We start from the raw sequence: 23,654 nt of genomic DNA, 5'->3' as shown, positions 1-23,654 counted from the left end.
GGTTTTTCTTGATCTTGGAGTCCCATCAAAATAAAAGCCCCACCAGTACCGCAGAAATAATAATATAATAATAATATAATAATAATAATAATAATAATAATAATAATAATAATAATAATAAATCAGGAAAGCCGGTAGAGACCTACCAAAAAATACATGCAGTTCTAACTCTAGCAAAGAAAAAGAAAGAAAGAAAACTTCAAATGCTCACTCCTTCTTTTGAGTTTTATTGGAAGAACAAACGTATACGTTGAAGGGAAAAAAAGCTACAATACATCTCTAAACATGTTTGTAGCTAGCTAGAAACGATCTTTGAAGGGTTGTGACGCTTCCTAGTTCTGTAAAAAAAAAATTAATAGAGTGGTGCATCCTGTTCACACACGGTCTTCGGAGGAGCGAGTCCTCCTCCTCTCAGCTGACTCCGAAGTAACGAACCAGAACCCGCATCTGCTGCTGTCATCAAAGCCTTTAACCGGCCGGCGTTACAGTCCGCTCGAAAAAGTAGAACCGAATCATATCGACCGTTTTTTTTTTTACAGAATGCTACCTTGTTCGGATTCACCTCGCGAGCGATGAATATAACGCGCACCGAGGGGACCGGACGGAGACCGTCGGCGGTTGTGTTTCCTCCGTGCTTCTCAGTACCGCTTCTCGGGCTCGCCAGAGGATGGAGCGCTGGTTAAGAGGGAGTGGAAAGCCGTCCGTGTCCCGGGTTCTCCTCGGTCCTGTCCTCGTCCTCTCGCTCCTAGCGGTACAAGCGAGCCGTCACAGAACCTGCACACACACAGTCCCCTCCGGCCGCGAGGTGAGCCTCGGCTGTACCTGCGACGTTCACTGGACAGTTTGTAGCGCCGAGGCTGTTAGCCAGCTAGCTTCCTGAGCTAATTAACGTTGATTTTATTAGCTATAAATTCTGTTAGAGGATGTTTAAACCCAAGTCAAACTGTCACCAGATATGATGTCTGAGAACCGTACTCCACACTCACACTGTCGTAAAGTTTTGTTTCAGTTCACTGTAATTTGGAATTTAGCAGTTAGTTAAAAAGCTAAGCGGCTAACCAGAAGCTAGTCTGTTCGCCCGGCTTCATGTACAGCATAATCTGTGTATGTACCCAATTATAGCGATTGTTCAGAAATTTACAATCATTTTATTCAATCTAACTGTTCAATTTAAGCCTCACTTCTCCTAGCAACAGCAAAAATAGTACGTCCGGGTGGCATTTTCAGAATAAAAGCTCAATGAAAATGTAACTGAACCAGATATCTGCAGCTTTTCAGCCCAAAGAGCCGTTTTTATCCAAAGTCCAGCAAATTAAAACTCGCAGAACAAAAAATGTTGCATGGCCTTTTGAAAAAAAATAAAGTTTTAGTTTCTGATAAGAATTTGTCGTTTTAAAGAACCTATTTTAACAGTTGAATTAATGAACAACTTCATAAAAATAACTTGGCTACATTTCAATGAGATGAAGAAATATTTGTGAAAAAAGGATTTACAAAGCTAATGACAAGAAAAACATAATCTGAATATTACTGGTACTTTTACAAAGTGAATGCAAAATCACATAAGACTGGAAACCAGTTAAAACCTGCCATTGGCATAATTTATTAGAAAATATATTTTTATTGTACAGTTTGACATTTTGTGTTGTCAGAATTGTTTGCTGTTTTTTATTCTACTGTTGATTGCGCCTCAATAAATTATAAAACATAATTAAATGATTCATTTTGTGTTTGTGTAGCCTTACCTGCAGTGCTTTTCTGTTACCTAAAAGATTTAAACTAGTTATCCTTTTTTTTTGTCACTTTTCTAAGTATTTCAATGACTTCCAAATATCTTCCAAAAAGTTTAATGCCAAACTGCCCACCCGAAATACACATACATGTAAAAGTATCAGTTTGTAATTTCAGCCAAATTTATTTAGAACCTTTGTGGTTTACAAATAGTGATTGCAAAAATAAGAGCACCATGTTGGGTAGCTTAACGCCAAGTAGAAAACTTAAAGAGCAGTGGGGTAGCTAACTCATTGATTTCCAAGCCCCTCCAAACACACAATGAAACAAACAAAAAAACAATTGCATCACATTAAAATTCCTGTTTACTTCTTTTAGGTTGTCCATCAAGTGTACTTGAAGCCTGAGCGCTTAGCGAAGAGAAGTTCTTCTGACGACCTGCAGCTAAAGATAAAAGTCGTCTACGACAGCAGCGTTGACCAGTAAGTTCAGCAGTTGGCCAATGCTGATCTATTCTCTGAGCTACAGGAAAGCAGTGTGGGGACTTGAAAACTGGGTTTATGTTCTCCGTCTTCCTAGTTTTAGTGAGAACGTGAGCAGCAGCGTACTGGATCAGCTGCAGCTGGAGGATTGACTATTTACGCCAGGGGTGTTGGTTCTACTTAGCACTGAGAGAAAGCACAGGAGCTTGTTTTGTTTTTTAAACTTATTATCTGTTTATCAGATTATCTGACATACTATACTGTCATAATATAGTGAGTTTCAACAAATATGTAAAAAAATACATATTTTTTATAATGTTTTCACACAGCATCTTTAACATTCAATTTTTCTTTTCTTCTGACAACCACAGAATTCTGGGTTATTTCATTGAGATTTTACATGAAATAACAAAACACTGTTTCTTACGGTCTTTGCCTGGGTGAACACTTTGCAGAAGAGCCTGTGGCTGTTTCTCTCAGAATATATCTCTACCAGATTTAACGACATCAGGGGACGGGGGTAAAGAAACACGTGCCTGTAATGTGATAAATGTGTGATGGTTTAATAGACATGAATAATTTTGCTAAGGCACCATATATAATTTTTCTGTCGGTGGTTAATGAGCTCACTCTTTGTCTTCACAGACTTCCTGCTGACAAACGGAGACTGGTGAAGGTGAGAGGACACCTCACCCTATAGTGTTTAAAAAAAAAATGGATGCAAAGATAAAAGTGGCTGTTGCTAGATGAGGATATAAACCGTCTGTAATCTTTCTAACAAACAGCAGCATTATTGCCTCCTGTGACATGGTGATAATGTGACCAGGGCTCAGCCTGAGGCCTCCATGAGTTTTAGACAATTATAACCATTCATTATGGTGCTCTGAGAATATAGTACTACTGCCTTAGACTTAATTATATCACCAAAAATGCTTATGATAGGGGACCTATTATGCTAAATTTATATTTTGCACATAATTGTACTTCTATTTGGGTTTCCACTGCTTCTAAAAACAGCTCATGTGCTGTTAGGTGGCTTTTGGGAATAAATTCATGTTTTTTTGTGCCTGGAAAATGATCCTTTTCAAAATCTTGCCTATTGTCAAGTCACAAATCAGCAGGCACTGCCCCTAAAGCAGCAACCTCAGCGACCCAGCCGGTTACCTAGCAACCCTAGCTGAGCTCCAGCATGTTTGGTCAGCTGTTTGTGCTGCTGGAAAAGACAAGTGTTTTGTTGTCAACTTAACGTCCAGAAACCACTTGCTGCAGTCTTGTTTGTTGAGCAGGAGGTTCTACTTCTGCCCTTCAAAGATGTAAAGTTGTATAATTGCGCGTCTGTTTGCAGCCATTTTCAAATACAAGTGTAAACGTTGACTGGGGGAGGAGGCTGGCCAGCAGCGGCTTATTTGTGTTTAAAGTGACAGAGACCTAAAACTGGTCATTCTGACAGGAGCTCAAAATAGGCAGAACTGAGCAAACTGAAACATCACTACCTAAGAATGATTTGAAAAATTGTGATGAAAATGTGTTGTGTACCCCCTAGACCTTTCTTAACATGTTCAAGGAAACATAATAGATCACCCTTGAAACATTTTGAATGTTCACTGTGGATTGTGTGTATAAATATATGCATGGCTTTAAATCGGCACATCATTAAAATAAATGCCCTTTAAAGGGCTGAAAACCAACCACTGAATTTTGAACCTTTACTGAAATCTTCCTCCAAATTTATCGACTTTTGAAACGAAAAGTATCGGTGTGGACCAGAATCGGAGTCGAAGGCTGGGCTTTTTAGAGATTGGCGATTGACTGCAGTTTTCAGCTCTCTCTGTACGTCTTTATTCAGGACAAGTTGTTTCCTCAGGCCATCAACTACCTTCAGAAGGCCTTCAGTTTGAGGCGCAGGGTGGGACCTGTGCTGCTCAGCAGGTACCTCACCATTCCCATCACCCGGTTTACAATCTGGGGAACAATTGGCGGATTTAGTAACTTGTGTTTTTTTTTTTGTTGTTTTCTTTAATCGGTGGAAACAAATGTCTTCCTTTACGGTTTTAGTTGTCAAATGTGGAAAGACATCAGAAACCAGATTAACCTGAGCAAAGTTTAATATCTCTTTTCAGACAATGCGCAACCAACCAATACATGAGGAAGAGAGGTGACCCTCACCGATACTGCCAGGATGCCTGTGCAGACGTCACCCGGTGCGGCCCCGTCGTTGTACCACAGCACCACCTGCAGGTCGGAAACAGCTGTGCAACATATAAGCCCTTCTTTAAGATAAATTTCATTCTAATTTAAAGATAAGGAGTGCTGGAAAGTGGCAGAGAACGGAGTTTTAAAGCTCCCATCAAAGAGGGTTTTGGACATTTCTGTTTGTTTTCAGCAATGTAAGGTTTGCAGCGAGTCTGGGAAGTCGTGTGGCCCAACGGGGCCCCCGGACGGCCCCGGGGTGGAGGGCTCAGACTTTGTGCTGTACGTCAGCGGCATCACCACTGAGAGATGCGGACAGGAGAACATAGTGGCCTACGCTGCCTACTGCCAGCTGGAAGCAGAGCTGGACCGGTCAGCTTAATTATCCTTTAATCTTAATGAAGTCCAGGAATAAAGACAAGTCTGTACCTTTTAACTCTCTCTATATATGTGTGTGTGTATGATTTTTCAGGCCCATTGCAGGTTATGCCAACCTGTGTCCAGCCATGATCTCCTCTCAGCCTCAGGAGTTTGAAGGAATGCTCTCCACTGTCAAACACGAGATCATCCATGCTCTGGTAAATACGCTTTCTCTCCTCTCTGACACACACATCACCAGACCTGTCACAACAACACATTCGGCTAGATGATGAATTGTTCCAGAAGTCATCACGATAAACGATAATATTGTTGTTTTGAGACCATTAACGGTAATGGCATCATAATGCCAAAACACATTCTCAAAAATCAATAAATGTTCAATTCTAATGAACATTTTAACATTGGAACTGGAAGACATTTTAAATATCCAGATAAACAAAACAACAGAAACAACAAATACAATGAATTATGAAGTCTTTGTAAACAAAATCAACTAAACAAAACAGGTTCAGTTGAGATCCAAAGCAGCCAACAGAAGACTTTAGTCATCCAGTTCATACTATAAAGAAAGAGAAAAAAATGATGAATTGGGTAAATGGAAATTTTTCAGCTTCTTCTAATTTATCATGTCATTAATTGATCTATTACTTATTGCAACAGGCCAACCTATTAAGCTTAATTAGTTTGTTTTTCTTGATCTGGAATACACTCCCTGTTTTTTTTCTGAGTAATGGTCATACAAAACACTTTGTGTCATTCTTGTTACGTTAGCTTTGCTGTTGCCAAGGCAAAAGGTTTCCATCCATAAAAATCAACGATATCCCCTCCATCAACATCTCTCTGCCTCATGTCCTCCTTCAGAGACTGAGATTTTTGTGTGTGCTCACCAGGGGTTTTCGGCCGGTCTGTTCGCCTTCTACCACGACGACGAGGGCAAACCTCTGACTCCGCGCTTCGCCAGCGGCCTTCCTGCGTTCAACGAGAGGTAAGCAGACGGCCGATCTCGCTCCGCCGATTTCATTTCTTATCCGCCTGACACTGGCCCTGCTTTCATCCAATCAGCTTCATTTGTGTTGTGACGCTGTGTTCAGTCACATTCCCCTCCTCTAAGCTCTTAACCTTTGACCTGTTGCTCAGCCTGGGCGTGTACCAGTGGAGCGAGGCGGTGATCAGGAGGGTCAGCCGACTGTGGGACATCAGAGGAGGAGAGATGGTGCGGCACCACGTTCACGTCCTGGTCACTCCTCGAGTCGTGGTAAAGAGCAGTTTCTCTGCTTCACAGATTCACTGCATCCATCATGTTCTAAAGTTATTCCCTCTTCAAAAACATACCTGGGATGTTGCCTTGATTCTTTCATGAATGTTTGAGAAATTCTGGTGGACTTAACTCCGCCTTTGAGGACGAAGCTCCGCCTCTGAGTTGCATTTTCCAAACTCCTGGGCTTCTGCCTCCCAGAGCAACTGTGATGAATTGATTATTCACATAATTGACTTATGGTCAATTTGAGTATGCACTGTAAAAAAAGTCAGTTTGCTCAAAAGACAACACAGCCATTGTTGAATCTGATTAATCCCAAACTGTGAGCAAATGAAAAATATACAAAATCTGGAAAAAAACCAAAAAATCACAACTTCCTGGATGATCAGTGTAAAAATAATTTAATTTTGATAAACACTTATTGAATGCTGAAACAAACAGCTATTTATTGATATTTGAACAATTTAATTGGTTTTATTAATACATTCCGGCCTTTTAAGAACATTCAGATTCTTGATTTGGCCCAAAATGAAAATGAGTTTGACACTCCTGCTTTGTATGCCCACTGTGTCCAAAATGTTCTTTGTGTCCATTTTCGTTCTTTTCTGTCCGTTTTCCTAACAGCATTTCAGCTGAACTCTGTTAACTTGGCAGAAAACCCAGTGAGCCTCGATGTGCTCAGTGATACTTCAGTTTGGTCTGGATGTTGGTTTAGCGGATGTGACGGAGTCACAGGGTTGTCTGTGTCGCTCCTGCAGGAAGAGGCCAGGAGGCACTTCAGCTGCCCCATCCTGGAGGGGATGGAGCTGGAGAACCAGGGCGGGACGGGAACCGAGCTCAACCACTGGGAGAAGCGGCTGCTGGAGGTCCGTACCTTCTCACCCACCCTCTGCGTTTTACTAAACACCAAATACTTGTTCTCTCCTCCTCGTGATCCCGTACCACTCTCTCCAGAACGAGGCCATGACGGGCTCCCACACCCAGAACGGGTGTTTTCCCGCCTCACGCTGGCTATCATGGAAGACAGCGGCTGGTACCGGGCCAACTACAGCATGGCACAGAGGCTGGACTGGGGCCGCGGCCTCGGCTGCGACTTTGTTATGAAGAGCTGCAAGTTTTGGATGGACAAACAGAAGCAGAGGTGCTGTTTTAATAATAATGATAACAATTCCAGATGTCAGCTTTTGGTATTTTTAGTGCCAACTCTCAGAGTTGTTTTTATTTAATAGTTTGGTTGTCAAATTTTCCCTACCAAGCAGTCCGTCATAAAAAATATCAGGATAAGTAATCTGAGTTTGTTCTGTTATGCAAAATTGACTTTTTTGAGCTTTACACAATGTTATAATATTATTCCCTCATCAAAAACACACCCGAAGTTTTGCCTTGATTCTTGCATGCACGTTTAAGAAATCCTTTAATCTCTATGGCAACCATTCAGCTGTGAAAAATGCCTGGATGGAAGTACAAGGACGAAGCTTTTCCTTAAAGCTGCAGATTCCAAGGTTTCACATCTCTGCTCTGACTCCCCCACTCAGCTCCTTCAGACTAGCCAGCAGCAATTAGCAAACACCTGGTGGACCTGCTCATCTGCTGAGCTCATTACAGGAGCTACATCTGAGTGAATCGCTGGTAAAAATGTTGCTAAAGGTAGAGGAGCCATGTTGTGATGACTTTGTGAGAGCGGTGTTTCTGAAAGAGGAGGAGCTTTTAGAGACAGAGGCCCAATTTAAAGCCATTAAACTATTATGTAAAATTTCTTTCAAGTCATTTTATATATACCTACTTTATTATGCTATAAAATGTCACTACGTGGCTAGAATACACAAAATAGTACCCCTTTAATTTTTTCTTTCTGATATTTTCTGATCATGCTTCACTTTCTCAGTTTATCCCTTCACTGTTGTCGGCAGGCGGCACCCTGTGACCCATTCTGTGACACGGTGCGGGACTCTCCTCTGCAGCTGACCTGCAGACACGACCAGCTGGCAGTGGCTGTCTGCAACTTACAGAAATACCCCCAGCAGTTGCCCCTGGAATACCAAGTAAGTCAAAAACTTTTTCCCAGCAGCCATTTCTTGGCCACTTTGTGTCTAAAGTTGACTTTGTAGATCATCACTACATTTTCTAAATAACTGGCTATAGACTTTTTGGAAAATGTACAGATTGGATATTTTTTCAATAGAATTAACCAATAAATGAAAACCCAAAAAATGGATACTCCCAAACAATAAATAACTAAGAAAAGACATTCATTCCCAAGTGCCTCGTTGTTTTGTCAGTATTTCGATCGGATCCCGAACGTTGCTGCAGATCAGCTGACGTCCTTCGGGGGTGCTGTGGAGATCGCCGATTTCTGCCCCTTCAGCCAGGAGTTCAGCTGGCACCTCAGCGGAGAATATCAACGAAACTCGTACTGCAGAGTGTCGGAGAACCAGCCAGGTCCTGCTCACATCGCAAAGATGATAACGACTAGAATCTAGTGCTCTGAACATCAGCTGATATCTGTGTGTTTGTAGACTCATGGAGGAATTATGGAGCAGAGCAGTACGGCCCACACTCTGTGTGTCTGTACCAGAAGTCGGCCTTCGTCATGGAGCAGTGCACCAGGAAGATGACGTATCCAGACTGGGGCTCCGGATGCTACCAGGTGCTTTCAGTTTGTCCTCATGTAGCGAAGAACCACCCGGAGTCTGCTGAGACGTCTGTCACGTCTGCTTTAAAAGAAAATATATACATCTGTAATTACTTACAAAGTTGCATAAAAAGTTTTAAGTCGTGACTTAAAGTATGCTGCCAACAAGGTTAACAAAAACATATATATATATATATATTTTTTTTTTTTTTTTTGAGGTGCGAAGAATGCATAACGATTTTAGTTTAAGCAATAAGAGGTTGGGTCAGCAACCTTTTTTCTATTTTGATTCCAACTGCCACAGGTTGGCGCCAGTGCTTCATAAAAGGCAGACAGTTTCCTAACATTGAGAGTAATTTCAGTTTATTTGGTCTAGAAAATATTTTTATTCTATTCCCACCAACAAAGAGAATTAATGTGTTCTTGTCTTTTTTTGGGTAAAACGTTGCTAGATGTTGACAGCTCTACTTACTATGAATGTAAAATCACAAACACAACTATTAAAGGAAAAACGTTTTGTGTCCGACAGTTTCCTTTGAAGAAGAACAAAAATTTACGGTTGAAATTCTCATGCTAAAAAAAAAAAAAAAAGACAAAACGTGTCCACCAGAGGGCCAAATTTGTAACGTTCTTGAACCGCGGTCAGAGTTCACACAGAGCTGACCGCTGTTGCTGCCCCGCCTGCAGGTTTCGTGCTCGCCTCAGGGCCTGACGGTGTACGTTCAGGACCGCTCCTTCCTGTGCGTGAGGAAAGGTCAGCAGCTGAGCGTCAGCGTCTGGCTCAACGACTGGGTTTACAACGGGGTCCTGCTCTGCCCCGCCTGCACCGACTTCTGTGACAACTGCCCCCTGCCCCACCAGCTCCTGCCCGTCAACAACTCCAGGAACAAGCCCATCGGTCAGTTTCACTCGGTTGCTAACACAAAAAGTTATCGATTAATGATTTAATCTGCAGGTAACTGACTGATTAGACTGACTGACGATAAATAAGAACAAACCAAAAACCTGAGTTCTCACTTGTATCAAAAGGTCCGACCATCTTCCTAGAAGATGAAAGGCTCCATTTTTAATATGCTGAATTTAAAAAAATAATAAAATTATTATTTTGTGTCAGCTGTATTAAAAACTGACAGAATAAACATTAAAATGTGACTCTGACAATGCTAAACGTATTTATAAAACAGGAACTTCTTAGGTTGCTAAATAGAAATGTAAAATGTGAAAAGAATAATTAATTTAAATGTAATGATTTAATTTCCCTTTGGGATAAATGCAGTACTTTTTAAAAATATGTTTAACACTCATCTCCCCGTCAACATATACATGTTCATATAGACTGGTTGCTCTTGAAGGAAGGTTAAAACTTTGCTACATTAAGTTCATTTTCTCAGGACAGCCCTCAAAATCAACCGTGTTTTTTTATCGTCTTTTTTTGACGTGTTACAGTTTCCACCCCCTGCGTTTCTGTGGCCACATCCTGACCTTCGTAGCACAAAAGCCATTTTTCATCCCACACTGGACAATGTTCGGATCGCTTGTCTTTCTCATTCTGACATGGCTCTGCCTTCTTTAATTCCTGTGTCTGCTGTCTCGTCTTAAGAATGACCAGTGGCGCCCTCTTCTGTGCAGTAGGCCAAACTACAACACGAAAAGAAGTCCTAAGCAGACATTAGAACTTAATCGACATTTAAATGTCATTCAATTAATAGTTTTCATCCCTGTTAAGAACCCAACGTTAATTATCTGTGTTTGTTTGCTTTCAGATCCCTGCTCCAGTTCCAGGTCTGGGCATCACTCTCTGGCTCCTTCTGCTCAACCTGCTCCCTTTAGTGGCTGGACTGCTGATCTGTCACTGGAGCTGATGACACACACACACTCACACACACACACACACTCACAATAAGGTAGCTAAAACTCTACTGTACTGTAGCCCTCAGAAGACTTGATGACACCTTGTTTTTCTTCTGCATTTGGTTTTCTTTCCTTTAACCTGAAGCTGGGAAAAAACAACCTTTTGACTCTGTCTCTCTCTCTCTCTCCGCTCCTCTTTTATCGTTTCCTCCTTGGACTCAATGTTTTTCCTCTCAGGATCTTTGCTCTTCCATTCCTTCTGTCTGGGTTTTTCCAATGACAAAACTGTGTCTGCTTCTCTCGAAACCATCTGCCACAAAAGGATGTGTTTACATGCACTTCAAAAACAAGGTTGCACTCTTTTTGCGTGTGTGTGTGTGTGTAATTGAGAACCACGGTCACTGTAATCTGAATGTAAACAGTGCACATCTACTTGTTTCGAAAGGTTACCGCTGGCTAAGGGAGGTACGGTTGTTTAAATGTGGCAGCTTATCTGGTTACTTGCAGGTGAACTGTTCGTATTAAATGCGCATGTTATGAACCAATACTTCTCTCTTTTCAAGGCTGTGGTGCGTTTATATTGATGTAAATATGTAGAATTATTTAAAATTAGTCATTTTTACTGCGACCCACAATGCAATCTCTAATCCACTGATCGATCAAATCAGATCTGCCTGTCAGGATGTGCTAATGCTACCAAACTCTCCTAAGAACTTAAGATTGCTCAGATAATTGCTAGATTTGTTGTGTTGCCCTTCAAATTTCAGGCAAGTCATTCCCAAATCTTGGATTTGTGAATGATGCCACAGTTGAGATCTTTTCAGCTGCAATTCAGAAAGCCACTGAGATTTATTGTCATTGTGGCTAGTTAGCATGCTAACCTTGTTTAGTAGCACAAGATGCTTCGTTTTTGTTTTTTTGCTTCTAGATACCAAAGAAGACCTGGCAGAAATAAATGCAGAACAGTAGTACTTGGTATTTAATGGCATACCAGCGGACAGGCACAATAACAAATGGTTTATCCTCCTGTTGCTATCAGCATTTTAAATGGCCGGTGGCCATTTTGAATTCAATCTGAGTAGCCCAGGGAACTCTGATGCTTCAAGGCAGATTTCTAACTTCGAGAAGTGTTCTAGTTATTTTTCCTGACTCAGAATATTAATTAGTTTGACTTGTAAGTACAAGAGGAAGTCAGCGTTAGTTCCCTCGTGTTTTTTGCAGTGCATGTAAACATGTTTTTATAACTCTTATATTGCAGGGAACAGAACACTCATTTGATTCAAATGAAATCAAATTTTATTTCAATGGAGCCCTCACACGGTCTTATGAGACGGGGTCATTTGGACCCCGCAAGTTTTTTACCGTGTGCGCATTCTGACGTGGTCGCATTGACCCCGTGTGCATTTTTAAGATTTTTATGTTGGTTTTTTTGTCTACAATATGGTTTGGAGAACTGACTGTCTGACTGGACAACTTCCGACCGTGACATCTGTCGCACTCCTCCCGAGCGCCGCACTGAGTAAAACGCAGCGAGGTGTTCGACTTTCTCCCGGTGAAGGAGGAACACGATGCATGGAATCTCTCCAGCTTGAACCCATTGTAACATTTTTTTTCAACTTCTCAAAGCTCAGGTTTTATATTTATTTTCCTCCTTTCATGTTGCACTAGACGTAGAATCGACAATATCAACACTGCAGCTGGATTTCAAATCTCCTCTTGGACATTTTGTTTTGTTTTTGTTCATTCATCTCAGATGGGAACAAAGAGGAACGTTTGTTTTTGTTTTTGGGACGTTTGTTTTTGTTTTTGGATTTTTACACCAGAACACCCTCCTGAGGCAAGTCTGGAATCTGTGCTGTTTGCTGACCCCTGCTGGCAGCTGTGGGGAACAGTTTAAAGCTTTAGAACGTGAGGCAATCCATCATATGGAAACGTTTTAAATGATACGTGTGTGAGGTGGAGTACCTGGTGTTTAAATGAATTACCTCTCTTGTGGTGAGCAGGCCTGGTGTTTCATGAATGAAGTCATTGGATGAATCTGTAGCTCTTGTTGGGATAAGCTGTTCACATGAAGGTACTGCAGCGTGTTGAGAACTCGTGTCTTTTTTTCGAAGCATGCTGAATTTCTGCTGAGCCGCTTTTACATTCAAAGTCAGAACCTGGATCTCGTCACAGTCAAGTTATCGGTGTCTTGGTTTTATTCACCTCAGAAAAAAAAAATTTCTTTGTAGTCCAATTGGCTGGTTAAAAACTATAATCACTGAAGCACTTTCTTTGACCTCCCATGAAAATCTATTTAAATAGGAAAAGCGGTACGCTTCACAGTTTGGACTGTGAATTCTGACTTTTGAGAAAGGAAAAAAAAAAAAAAAACGGGCAGCAAAATTCCTACTTGAACGTGTACAATCTAACATAAAACTGTGCCAGACCTTTGGTGCTTGGGACGTCCCAGTGCCGTGTCAATGTCCGATTGAAGTTGCCACAGCGTTGCATTCGGTTTGAACGGTTTCCTGACACTTCTAGGCAGATCTAAACCCACCTTTTGTTTTCCCACCAGTTGCGAAAGTCTTTCGATTGCTGTAAGCTACAAGGAAAGCTGCTGCTTTTTGCAGAACAAACGACGGTTGGTGATGCCCACAGGTATCTTATGGTGAAACTATACTGTTAAACTCTGGATCAGTATTCTCATGTGCTAAGAAGGGATTTAGACCCTCCAATGTTTTCCAATACCTGTCTCTACTTTGGGTTAAACATCAGGCAGATGTCAGAGTCACTGACGGACAACACCGGCAGGAACGCAGCGGTGCTTCTGACTTTAACATGGACCCCAAAAGAAACTGAAGGACTGTTTTAATCAGCTCAATTGTGATGTTGGACAAATCTAATGCAAAAGATGTTTTGCAGTTTTGTACATGATTGTTTTTTGTTTTTTTTAAAATGCAACCCATTGAGCTAAAGACCACTTTGTCTGAACTGGTCCTCGGTACAGCATCTAAAGTCTTTAAGTTGACAAACCGGAGAGGAAGCTACAGCCAAACTTCTGTGTGATGTGACATGTTAATTTCACTGCAGAACAAATGACCCGGTTTTTGTGACGGGAGACTGAGAAATGCTTGTATGCTGTAAAGGTACACATAAAATGTTTTTCTTTGTTTTTTTGGAAGGGTTGACATCGGTTGCGCTTTTCATCGTTGTCAGTAGTGTCAAAAACAGATTCAGTGTTTGTATGCTAAACTTTTCAAATCTTCTCTGTGACTGTGAGTTCCTGTGGTTTTGTTGTCAGGTGGGGTTATGTTGGCCCTTTTCCACTTGCACCTGCTCACAGCAGCTTGACTTGTCTCCATAAGTCCTGATGTCCCCACCAACTCCGGCATGAAGGGGACAGTCCCCACCAATGCTCTCTGCACCTTTTCTTGTAACTCGACATAGATGCATTACTATCTGTTTTTCTACATTTTTCCCCTGGACAAATCACATCATTTGATCAAAGATCGTGGCGATTTTCTGAGCAATCATCAAATAGGATGAAATATTTCGTGAAGCATATAGTTTGTTGAATTTTAAATTATGGCTCCTATTAAGTAAAATTAAATTATGGGGCATTATAAAGAGAAATTCACTTTGTTCGCTCTTGTTTCTAGAACTGACAGACGCCAAACTATAGATTTATTAGCAAAGAAAATAGATATTTTACATATCCAAACATCAGCATCTCAGCTTAAGCCACATTTTATAGAATCCCTTAACATCGATGGTCACTCTACTCACCAACCAGACCCAAAAAAGGTTTTGTCTTTACTATTTGCTATATTAAAGACACATCATATCTTAATTTATTGAATAAGACCATCTGGCATTCACATGTAAGTTTTGGCTTTATTCTTAGCACTAGAAAAGAAAAGGCCTTGCAGTGACTGTGGGGACAGCAGCACCCGAACCCCGCTACCGTTCCCCTGCTCCTCTTCATCCCTACCGACTTGCAACACAAAGTCACACCCTTGCTTGGCTCTATGTGGTTCTCAGGGATATCCACCTATGTGGAATCAGACACTTTTCTAGAACATTCTTCTCTGGGGGTTGTAGATGATGTCAGAAAAGTGTCGGTAGGGGCTTTAGAGCACGCGACTCGTCGATGGAGGCTACAGAAATGGACTCGGTTGACTGGAGTTTAACTACCGGTATCTTTGCCACATGTCTTTCCTCACTTCTCTATGACCGTTTCTGCTCTGGCAGCTGAAACAAAAAACAAGATTTTTGGTCACTAATTGGCTAGGCTAGTGGACAGAGGTTGCAACAAAAAAACGACTACCCCCCTTTTTTAATAAAGACTTTTGGGTGGGTGGTGCACTAGTGGGCTTTATTGAACAGTAAGTAGACAGAAAAAAAAGCCACACACACAGGTAGAATAGAGAAGTGGAAAAGGACCTGACACCAGAGGTTAAATTCAGGTCAACCGCGCTGCTCTGTGTATGATGCACACGTTCTAGCAACTGAACCAGCCGGCTCGCTTTACGATAATCCGACCCGCCATTTTTAAAGACAACAGCGACTGAGTGTATCTGTAACAATGGCAGACCCGGCAGTGTTTAGCGTAGCTTCCATGTCCTCCATTGTTGTGAGTGTCTCACTACTTTCCACTGGCAGGAATGATAACTCCACCCACTAGAGTCTTTACTCAATTTATGGAAAACCAGTCGAACTGTGTTGAGCTGCGTTGCTTTTGGAAAAGAGCCAAACGTGTAATAGAACTTTTATTTTTTTTTCCAAACAAGCCAGAAAGTTCATGGTCTCTCAAATTAAACCATTAAGGATTTTCATGAATGTTTTGATTCCTCCTGGGGTCTGTTGTCTTGGTAACTCTGGACTTGCCTTTTCCTTCAGCAGGAAGTGCTGAAGCTGCTGCCACCAACATGGCTCCTGATCTACTGCTTACTATGGGGAACAAACTGAACAGCCCTCTTTTGTCTTTAGTTACCTAATTTATGAAAATGAAGAATAAAAGACTGAATAACCAAATAGAGCAAAAATAACTATTAATAAAATCAAAAGATCTCGACAAACTACCCTTACATGGTCTTTATTGTTTTTGAAGAAAATCCCGTTCCCATGCTGACTCGTATTTACCTGCATCTCAATAAAGCACTCGAAGAATCAACTTTGTTTTCTGAAGATTGCACTAAACCAGAAGAGCTGGCCTTGATAATGACGACTTTAAAACCGAGTCACTGAAGGATGCATTTGGGTTCACCTCTTCATTTATTGACCTGTTTTCTCACAGCTTGTCTGGTTTCGTGTTCTGATCAACGTTCTGGCAGCAGCACGTTTCCTTCCACCAGAAGGAAACTTTGTCACATGATCAGAGTCAAACAGCGTAGCTGTCGGTCTCGTCACTGTTAGCATTGTTCAGGTGATCTGACCTCTGACCTCTGACCTCGGCCCGTTTCTCTTCATGTATTTGAACTCATGCTTCTGTACTTACGTGGCGTTTGTGTTTTTATTTTAGTACTGAGGTGAAAAGCAGTGAAATAGTAAAAACATTTAATTTTCTTTTTTTTTTCTTTTCTTTCTTAAAAAAAGGGCTGCCTTTATCACAAATGAAGGCTTTTCCCCTTCAAATAAATGCTTTCCCTACCCCAGAACAACGAGTTTTGTCTCATTTAAATAATATCTCATGAAATTGTAAGTAAACTTGCTCATAGCTCATAACATTTACTCTTTAAGTCAGATTTATTTACACAGAATATATCAGCAACTGGGCTGTTCAAAGTGCTGCACGTCACATAAACATGATGCAGGAACCATGTAAGGAAGGACAAATAAGCCACACATTTTGTCAAATGGCATTTTCAAAATCATCACACAAATATATTTATCAACGCTCCAGTTACAGTGAATCACAGGAAGCCAATTTTTCTGCATCGTTGCAGTTTTCTAGAAGTTTATTCCAGATTCTGTGGTCCGTTAAAAACTGAATGTTTTATAAGCTGTAATAAAATGACCACTGAGCAGAAAAGATTGGAAAAGAATCTCTCTGTTCTAGTACCTGCTGCAGTGTTTTGTCTTGACTCGGGCAATTTATATCTATAAGCTCTGTGTTGTTTTGCTTTCATAAGTAACAATGGGAACATTCAGCCACGTTTCACTCATCTGTCCACAGCTGGAGTCACAGTCACAGCTCTGGTAGTTTATTCCAGCTGTTTTGTCCTTTGAAGGTGTTCTGCAGTATGTAATCTACTGGATTATAGTTCTTCCTCACAGTTTCCCAAAGAATCACTCAGATTTGCTTTGCCGGCATCTGGAACCCGACCCGTCGGGTTTGACTGAATGAAGTTCTCGGCGGTCGAGTTTTGGTTTATCTCCTCGTCTTAAGGTCCGCCCCGTTGACCCGTCTGGCCGCCCGGAGCGCTGGCCGCTTCTCCACTCTCCTTGATCCACAGGAAACCCACTTGGGTGCCGAAGTTGACGCCGTCTCTGACGTGGGAGAAGAAGTCGTCGGGGTTGCAGGAGGTGCAGGGCGTCACGGGGGGCCGGGTGGTCTCCGTGTTGTCGTGGATGTGTTCTGGAAGGACGCCGCGGCGCTGGAGGAGAACTCTGGGAGCGGTGACCGGTCAGCGACTAACGTACCGAACATACGCCGTTTAAGATGTTTATCTGCGTCATATTGTTTTTTCCGTACCTGTTGGCGAGGAGGATGTCCACGTGTGGCCTGGCCGACTCCGGATCAGGAACGCAGTCTGGATGGATGGAGATGAAGTCTGCTGCCTGCTCTCTGTCCAGCGTGAAGCAGCACACCCCCACCGACGGCCCCACCGCCACCACGATGTCGCCGTACCGACAGCCAAAATTCGTCACCATGGCGTCCACCGTTGCCGTGGCCACGCCCATCAAGGTCCCTCTCCAACCTGGGAAAAGAGAGAAATTAGTCAGAGAAGGAGACGTCTGGGTGTGAAGTATTAAAAAGCAGCTGCGTCTACAGTGGCTATATAGTTGTGCGGTTTGACATTTCAAAATAAATCTGTAATGGAAGCATAACAATTTTTTGGTATAAAGTTATGTTTTTGCTGCATGAAAATTGGTTCATTTCAAAAAACCATAATGAAAATCCTTTTTCTTTTTTGCATTAGTCGGGTCACGCGATCGACAACAGGATGTTGCCACTGGCAGAAACTAAGATGAGGACGACAGGAAGTGGTCAGAACAGCAAGTTTCTTAATGGTGAAAAAAACCCGAGGATTTTTGTGTAGTCAAACTACATGACCAGTACCGCAGACATATTGTGCATTTCTAACTTTGCTGCGATGAATCCGGAGCGTCAGAGTATTCGTTCACCTGCATGTGCGGCCCGATGACCTTCTTCACAGGATCGGCAAACAAGATGGGCAAGCAGTCGGCGCCCTGACCCCCAGAACGATGCCCGTCTGATCGGTCACCATGGAGTCGTAGCTCTCCGGCTCAGGTTTCCCCAAAACCCAAACGTCGCTGGCGTGGTTCACCTGCAGGACAGGACAGTCATGGCGGGGAGCGCACCGCAGTCAGGGTTTATGGTCAACAGGCGAATCACGTGCACCGTAGAGGCTTTTTTTGTTCGTTTGTTTTACAACAACGTACCTTGACCAGACGCAGGGGAAGGGGATGGAAGCCGGCGTGAACGGCCAGCCGGCGCCTGTTTTCTTCCACCACGGCGGGGGGGTCCCTCCTCCTGCTGCTGCTGAACAGGTTCAAGGAGGACAGAGTGGGGATGTAGGAGACGCCGCCTGAACGGGTGCTGAAGCCGTGACCGAAGCATTCTGAGAGAGACGGAGGAGACGGACAATGTCCAGCTTTACTGACAAATAGTCTCTGTAGCTTTGTTTCTTACAGTACAGACGTTTGTAATTAGTCATTAGTCATACCTTTCATTTGGAAAAAAACTCAGCTATTATTATGGGTCACCATAATAACACCCCCGCCTTCCCTCCCCCCACCCCATTTGTGCTGATTTCACTTTTTATTTATTGACAAACACAATAAACTTTTTTTAAAAAGTCAAAGTTTTGTTATGCTGCTCTATTAAAAGCTCTGTCATGGTGGCAGCATTGGACACCCTGCTGTCCACTGAGGTGGGGTTTGTTGTAAAAACATTTTTATAATGGTCGACCTTAGAAAACTATCAATCTGGTATTTACTGGATAATTTGTAGTCACATTGGATGTTTTGATGTATTTATCTTCTGTGCTGACATGCAGCTCAGTTATACACAAATCACACAGTTATTCACTGGGTTAGACTTTAGAAACGGTTATGAGGAAGTAGCCCAGGGCTCTGATTTTTTGGGGGGTGGCGTCCAAAAAATTTTTTTTTTTTCTTTAAGTCCGTTTTGTAAACATTCGACTTTATAAAGATGTTATAGGCTGACAGTCAGTGAGTTGTGTTAATATTTTGAGTATAAACATTCAAATATTGGGAAATGATGACGTTATCGTCAATTTCTTTTGGATCAACATTGACTTATTGGACTCGGGACTTATTAACCCTGCTGTGCATAGATTGGCCCCTGCCAGTTATTTTACTAATTTTCATTAGTTAAACCGTTTTCACTTGGTGTTCATAGGGCACCAAAAGTTGCTCCAGCCCAAGGCCCCACATCCTTGTGAATCCGGCCCTGATGATTAAGATCCAATGAGGAAACTTACAATATCTTTGTGATCTTTGATGCTGTTTTGGTTGAGAAAAGGCTCATCAAATAAATCAGGTGATTTGTTTTTGTCTAATCGTAGAACAATCTTAAAACCACTTTTAAAAATCAATCAATAAATAAATAAAAACCTCTGCTGAAGCCCACCTGGGATCAAAGTGGACCTCAGGGTTCTGACGTCTCCCTTCAAAGCGGGCAGCTGCTGCAGAAAGGCAGACACCTGGTCCTCCGCCTCGCCCTCAGGTGAGTCCGTGTGGGCGGAGCCACGGCAGTCCGAACAGGTCAGCCGGTCCGGCTGCGTCACGTTGTAATCGAAGGTATAAACGGCGGTAAAGAGCATCTCCTGGTACCGGGCCAGCACCTCCCTGCCCCGCGCCGTGGTCAGCACCCTGACCGCACTCAGGTCCAGATCATCCAGGGTCCGCTTCAGTCGGTACAGACGCTCCGCCGTGGAGCCGGAGTCCAGGACGTGAAGGCTCCTGCTGGAGCCCGGAGACGGGTCCGTGAGGCCGGTCTGACGCCGGCGGCTCTCCGCGCCGTACAGCAGGAAGACGTGCGAGTCCGCGGCCTGCAGCGGAGAGGTGGGGGGGTCGCAGCGGCAGCAGCGGGTTAGATCCAGCAGGACGGCCATCCTGTCCCCGGCCGCGTGCAGCTATGACTCTGTGGCCGCGGCAGGGAGCGAGTCTGACACCCCATCGGCCTGCAGAGGAACTGGAAACCAGCCTAGACTGGAAACCAGCCTAGACTGGAAACCCCGCCCACACTGGAAACCCCGCCCACACTGGAAACCCCGCCCACACTGGAAACTCCGCTCAGCCGCTGGAAATTCTCATCTGGGTTGGTTTCCTTCTCCTGCTGCTGCTGAGTGTTGCACCAACATTTGCTGCAGGGCACTCAAAAGTTCGCAAAGCACCAAAAACATGTTGCAAAGTGAGGCACCAACATGTAGAAACTCCGGGGGTTTTTTTCTTGAGAAAAAACTGATCAATAGAGACTAATGGGGGTTATTTAGGATGGAGGCGCCTCGTTTTTCTTGATCTGTGAGATTAAAGGTTGTTTTAAGCAACTGTAAGGAATGTTGACGCGTTAATACCTGCACTGTACGGGAAGTAGAATGTATGATGAAACTATAAAAGCCACATGTATTTATTCAGCTGATAAAATCACGTCTTTGACTGCTGGCTTTCTGCTAGCAGGAACCACCAGAGCTGCGCTGCTGCAGCTTTCAAAGGGATGATGTGTATAATGGCATTTTATAAAAATAAAGTAACTGTTATCTTCAGTTATTCTAAAATACTACATACGATGTAAAAAAAATCAACTTTGTAATTTAATGCCTTGAAATTAGCCCTCTGTCTCTTTAAGAAGCTCCTGCTCTTTCTGAAATGCCACCTTGAGGAAGTCATCACAACATGGCTCCTCTATTAACCCTTTAACCAAGTTTTTACCAGCGTTCCACTGAGAAGAAGCTCCTATAATGAGCTCAGCAGATGCTCAGTTTCACTGGGTGTTTGCTAATTGCTCCTGGCTAGTCTTAAGGAGCACCTTTAAAGGTGGCTCTAGGAGTGAGAATGCATTGCCCCGTTTCTACTAGCACATCTGAAGGATGTTTAGACTTGACTCAACTCTCCGTGGTTTGGGGTCCGTTCCTTTTGGATTTACTTTATCATCTCATCCACTGTATTCAATCTGCAATGAAACAGCTGAAAATCACTAACTCCTTGATCTAAGGAATGTTTCCAAGACCTTTTGGACTCTATATTGGGAAGAACAAAAGAGTTCTGAAGGTAAAAGAAGCTCCAACTTGTTACTTTCAGCTATAACTACTAAGTGCTAACACGGTTTTTATCAAACATGGCTGTCATTAATCTGCAGCTCATGGGTGTAACTTCAGGCAAAACATTAGGACTGCTCTGTATTAGATCATCATTCTCACAAAATGACTCAATGACGACTTCAGTTGAGACAAATCTTCCTCACTCCTGGCTTTCTCCTGCCTCCAGCTCTCTCTCTCTCTGACCTTGAACATCTGGTGCACTTTCATTTGTGTCAACTCGACTCGACGACGTTTTGCGAAGACAATGCGCTCATGATGAATTGTGCAGCACTAAATATTATCTGAAGACGATAAAATATCAAATTTCTGTCTTACTATTTTTATCTCTGTCACCAGAGTTCTGTTTGCGGTGAGCTGTGCTGAATGAAACCCACACCGTGCTGCTGCTTTTGCTTTAGGGAAGAACACAACTTCCCAAAATAATGAATGCAGTGATCATTAAATGCATCATGCAAGAACAGGCGCGTGAACGTGTGTGAACTCCTCAGCCGTCTGCTTCGCTCAGATTGAGGAAATCTGGTGCGAGGTAAGCAGAGCTCACATGTGAACTCGGCCGTCTTACCTGCCCCGCCAGGAGGATGTGGGAACTTCCCGGGGTTGTTTGGTCTCTGCAACATCAACAGTGTAATTAAAGACGCAGAGAGAATAAAAGTTGCAAAAGAAAAAAAAAAAGAAGAAAGAATTCGCTGAGGCTGCAAATCGGCATTTGAAAGAAACGCGAGGGAGACGTTTGGCTGGTTTATTTGCTGGAAAGACCAGCGCTGGACATGTGGTGACAGGCAGGAAGTTTCTTTAGTGACTTTGCAGCAGATGGCTGACACTTCCCATCGGTTTGGAAGGCCCAAAAAAATTTCTCAAGTTCCATGTTTTACTAAAATGGACACGTGTTTTGATTTCAGCTGGTTCTCTAAAGTTGTCTCTTCTTCTTTAAAGGGGCAGTAATCACCGTTTTCCAGGAAGAAAGTGGCATTTTATAGCATAATCAAGTATGTTACCTTCAATTGACGTATAAAACCTCTCTCTATATAGACATTTATATATAGGTCAAATACATAAGTTTGACTTTGTAATTTCGCACCTTGAAATTGGGCCTCTGTCTCTTTAAGAAGCTCCTGCTCTTTGTAAAACTCCGCCTTCAGAAAGTCATCACAACATGGCTCCTCTATTAACCCTTTAACAACATTTTTACCTGCGTTCCACTGAGAAGAAGCTCCTATAAATGAGCTCAGCAGACCCACTAGGTGTTTGCTAGCTGCTGCTGGCTAGTCTGAAGGAGCCGAGTGGGGGCGGGGCTGCTCTGTGAGGCGGGAGCTCCGAATCCATGAATCCTGAGCAGCAAATTAGTTTGGGTCCATTGTCCACTGAGATCTCTGTTCACCAGGAAGCCAAACAATTACTGGCATTTTACAAAACCCTAAAATAACATGAATCAGCAGCATCACTAACCAGAGGGCTTTGTAATCGAAATATATAAAAAAGAAAAAAAAAACCCAGAATTACAACTGGAAACCTCATGAAGTCATTTAGCCTTTTTCATCTAACCACTGAATTATTATTATTATTTTTGTCATCCTTACAGCAAATATGCTTTGACAGCTACATGCTAATGCCACATATTTGAATTCTTGCCAAATTATGATCTTTGACTAGGACATGACCTTTTGGAGATTTTTCACTATTGACAACTGTTTTAATGTTTCTCATATGAACTATATGCATCACTGAATAGAAACAAGGAGGAATTTCAACTTCTCAGTTTCAAATCTGACCAGAGGTTTTCCTTCAAAATTATATGGCATTCAGCACAATCCACATAATTCCACTATGGGTACGATCACCCATGTGATGACGCTGCTACTGTCACGCCTCCATGTGGAAACCGTTTCCTCATTATAGTCTGGTATTTGCCTCGATCGACAGGTTCCCAAGTTCAGTCTCTGAGATCAATGGCCAAAATACATCATATTTACATCTTCCGAATATTCTTTGGTAAACTCTAAGCATGGTTTTGTTTTGAGAAACATTAAAAAAAAAAAAAAAACTGTCCTTAAAGGTGGTGTATGATGTAAAACAATAAGCCCTCAAAGTGTAACGAAACCCAGCTTTGATCAAAGTGGAACCGGAACCAAAGCAAGGCCAGAAACCAAGACCTGTCTGCTGTATGACCAGTCCGATATGTTTGTGTGATGTTCTGATTAAAGTGGGAACATTGGACTCTGGTTTATCTGGCCACTCCTCAGCTAACCTCAGGACATTCACTCACTCATCAGCCGTAGGATTCAAGGGCCGTTTGGACCTATCCAAGTTTCTCCGCTCTGCATCATTTTTTTTGGTCATCCACTTTTTTCACATAGGAGAATGGATTACAGATCATCTTAAATGTACTTCAACACTTTATTTCTTTCATTTGGTCTCTGATCTGTTCTCGCCTACAAACGTCTCTGGAGACTTGAGTGAAACTGAAACTAGAAGCTGGTAGAGCAGATGAACATCTAGGAAGGACACGTGGCTTTACAGATGATCAGTTTCTACTTCTAGAGCTTCAGTGTTGCGTTCAAGCCGCAGGAAACCAGGTTGAGTCAACAGGAAGTTGTACTTTCTCCAAACAACCAGCAGAG

The 23,654-nt window shown here is 42.6% G+C and overlaps 2 protein-coding genes across 2 annotated transcripts; one reads left to right on the top strand and one right to left on the bottom strand.

The window, feature by feature from the left end:
* Window positions 1-359: 359 nt before the first annotated feature.
* On the top strand, window positions 360-15,588 carry LOC129361235 (leishmanolysin-like peptidase). Its single transcript, XM_055031982.1, is given in 19 exon segments — window positions 360-805; window positions 2,110-2,213; window positions 2,859-2,889; window positions 4,060-4,142; window positions 4,334-4,451; window positions 4,597-4,775; window positions 4,876-4,981; window positions 5,675-5,769; window positions 5,922-6,039; window positions 6,801-6,908; window positions 6,997-7,027; window positions 7,030-7,183; window positions 7,953-7,963; window positions 7,966-8,084; window positions 8,322-8,481; window positions 8,559-8,689; window positions 9,362-9,572; window positions 10,438-10,450; window positions 10,452-15,588. Coding segments are annotated over 19 exon segments (1,995 nt in total). The 5' UTR covers window positions 360-667; the 3' UTR covers window positions 10,537-15,588.
* Window positions 15,589-16,365: 777 nt separating this feature from the next.
* On the bottom strand, window positions 16,366-19,932 carry LOC129361240 (purine nucleoside phosphorylase LACC1-like). Its single transcript, XM_055031986.1, is given in 7 exon segments — window positions 16,366-17,116; window positions 17,202-17,427; window positions 17,855-17,866; window positions 17,869-17,922; window positions 17,925-18,018; window positions 18,134-18,312; window positions 19,347-19,932. Coding segments are annotated over 7 exon segments (1,275 nt in total). The 5' UTR covers window positions 19,831-19,932; the 3' UTR covers window positions 16,366-16,890.
* Window positions 19,933-23,654: the final 3,722 nt, after the last annotated feature.

The sequence above is a fragment of the Poeciliopsis prolifica genome, unplaced genomic scaffold (genome assembly GCF_027474105.1).
Source record: "Poeciliopsis prolifica strain line A6 unplaced genomic scaffold, Auburn_PproV2 SCAFFOLD007, whole genome shotgun sequence".
In the NCBI taxonomy this organism is placed as follows: domain Eukaryota; kingdom Metazoa; phylum Chordata; class Actinopteri; order Cyprinodontiformes; family Poeciliidae; genus Poeciliopsis; species Poeciliopsis prolifica.
Note: the sequence above shows the minus strand (reverse complement) of the source record. Positions and strands in the feature narration are given on the sequence as shown.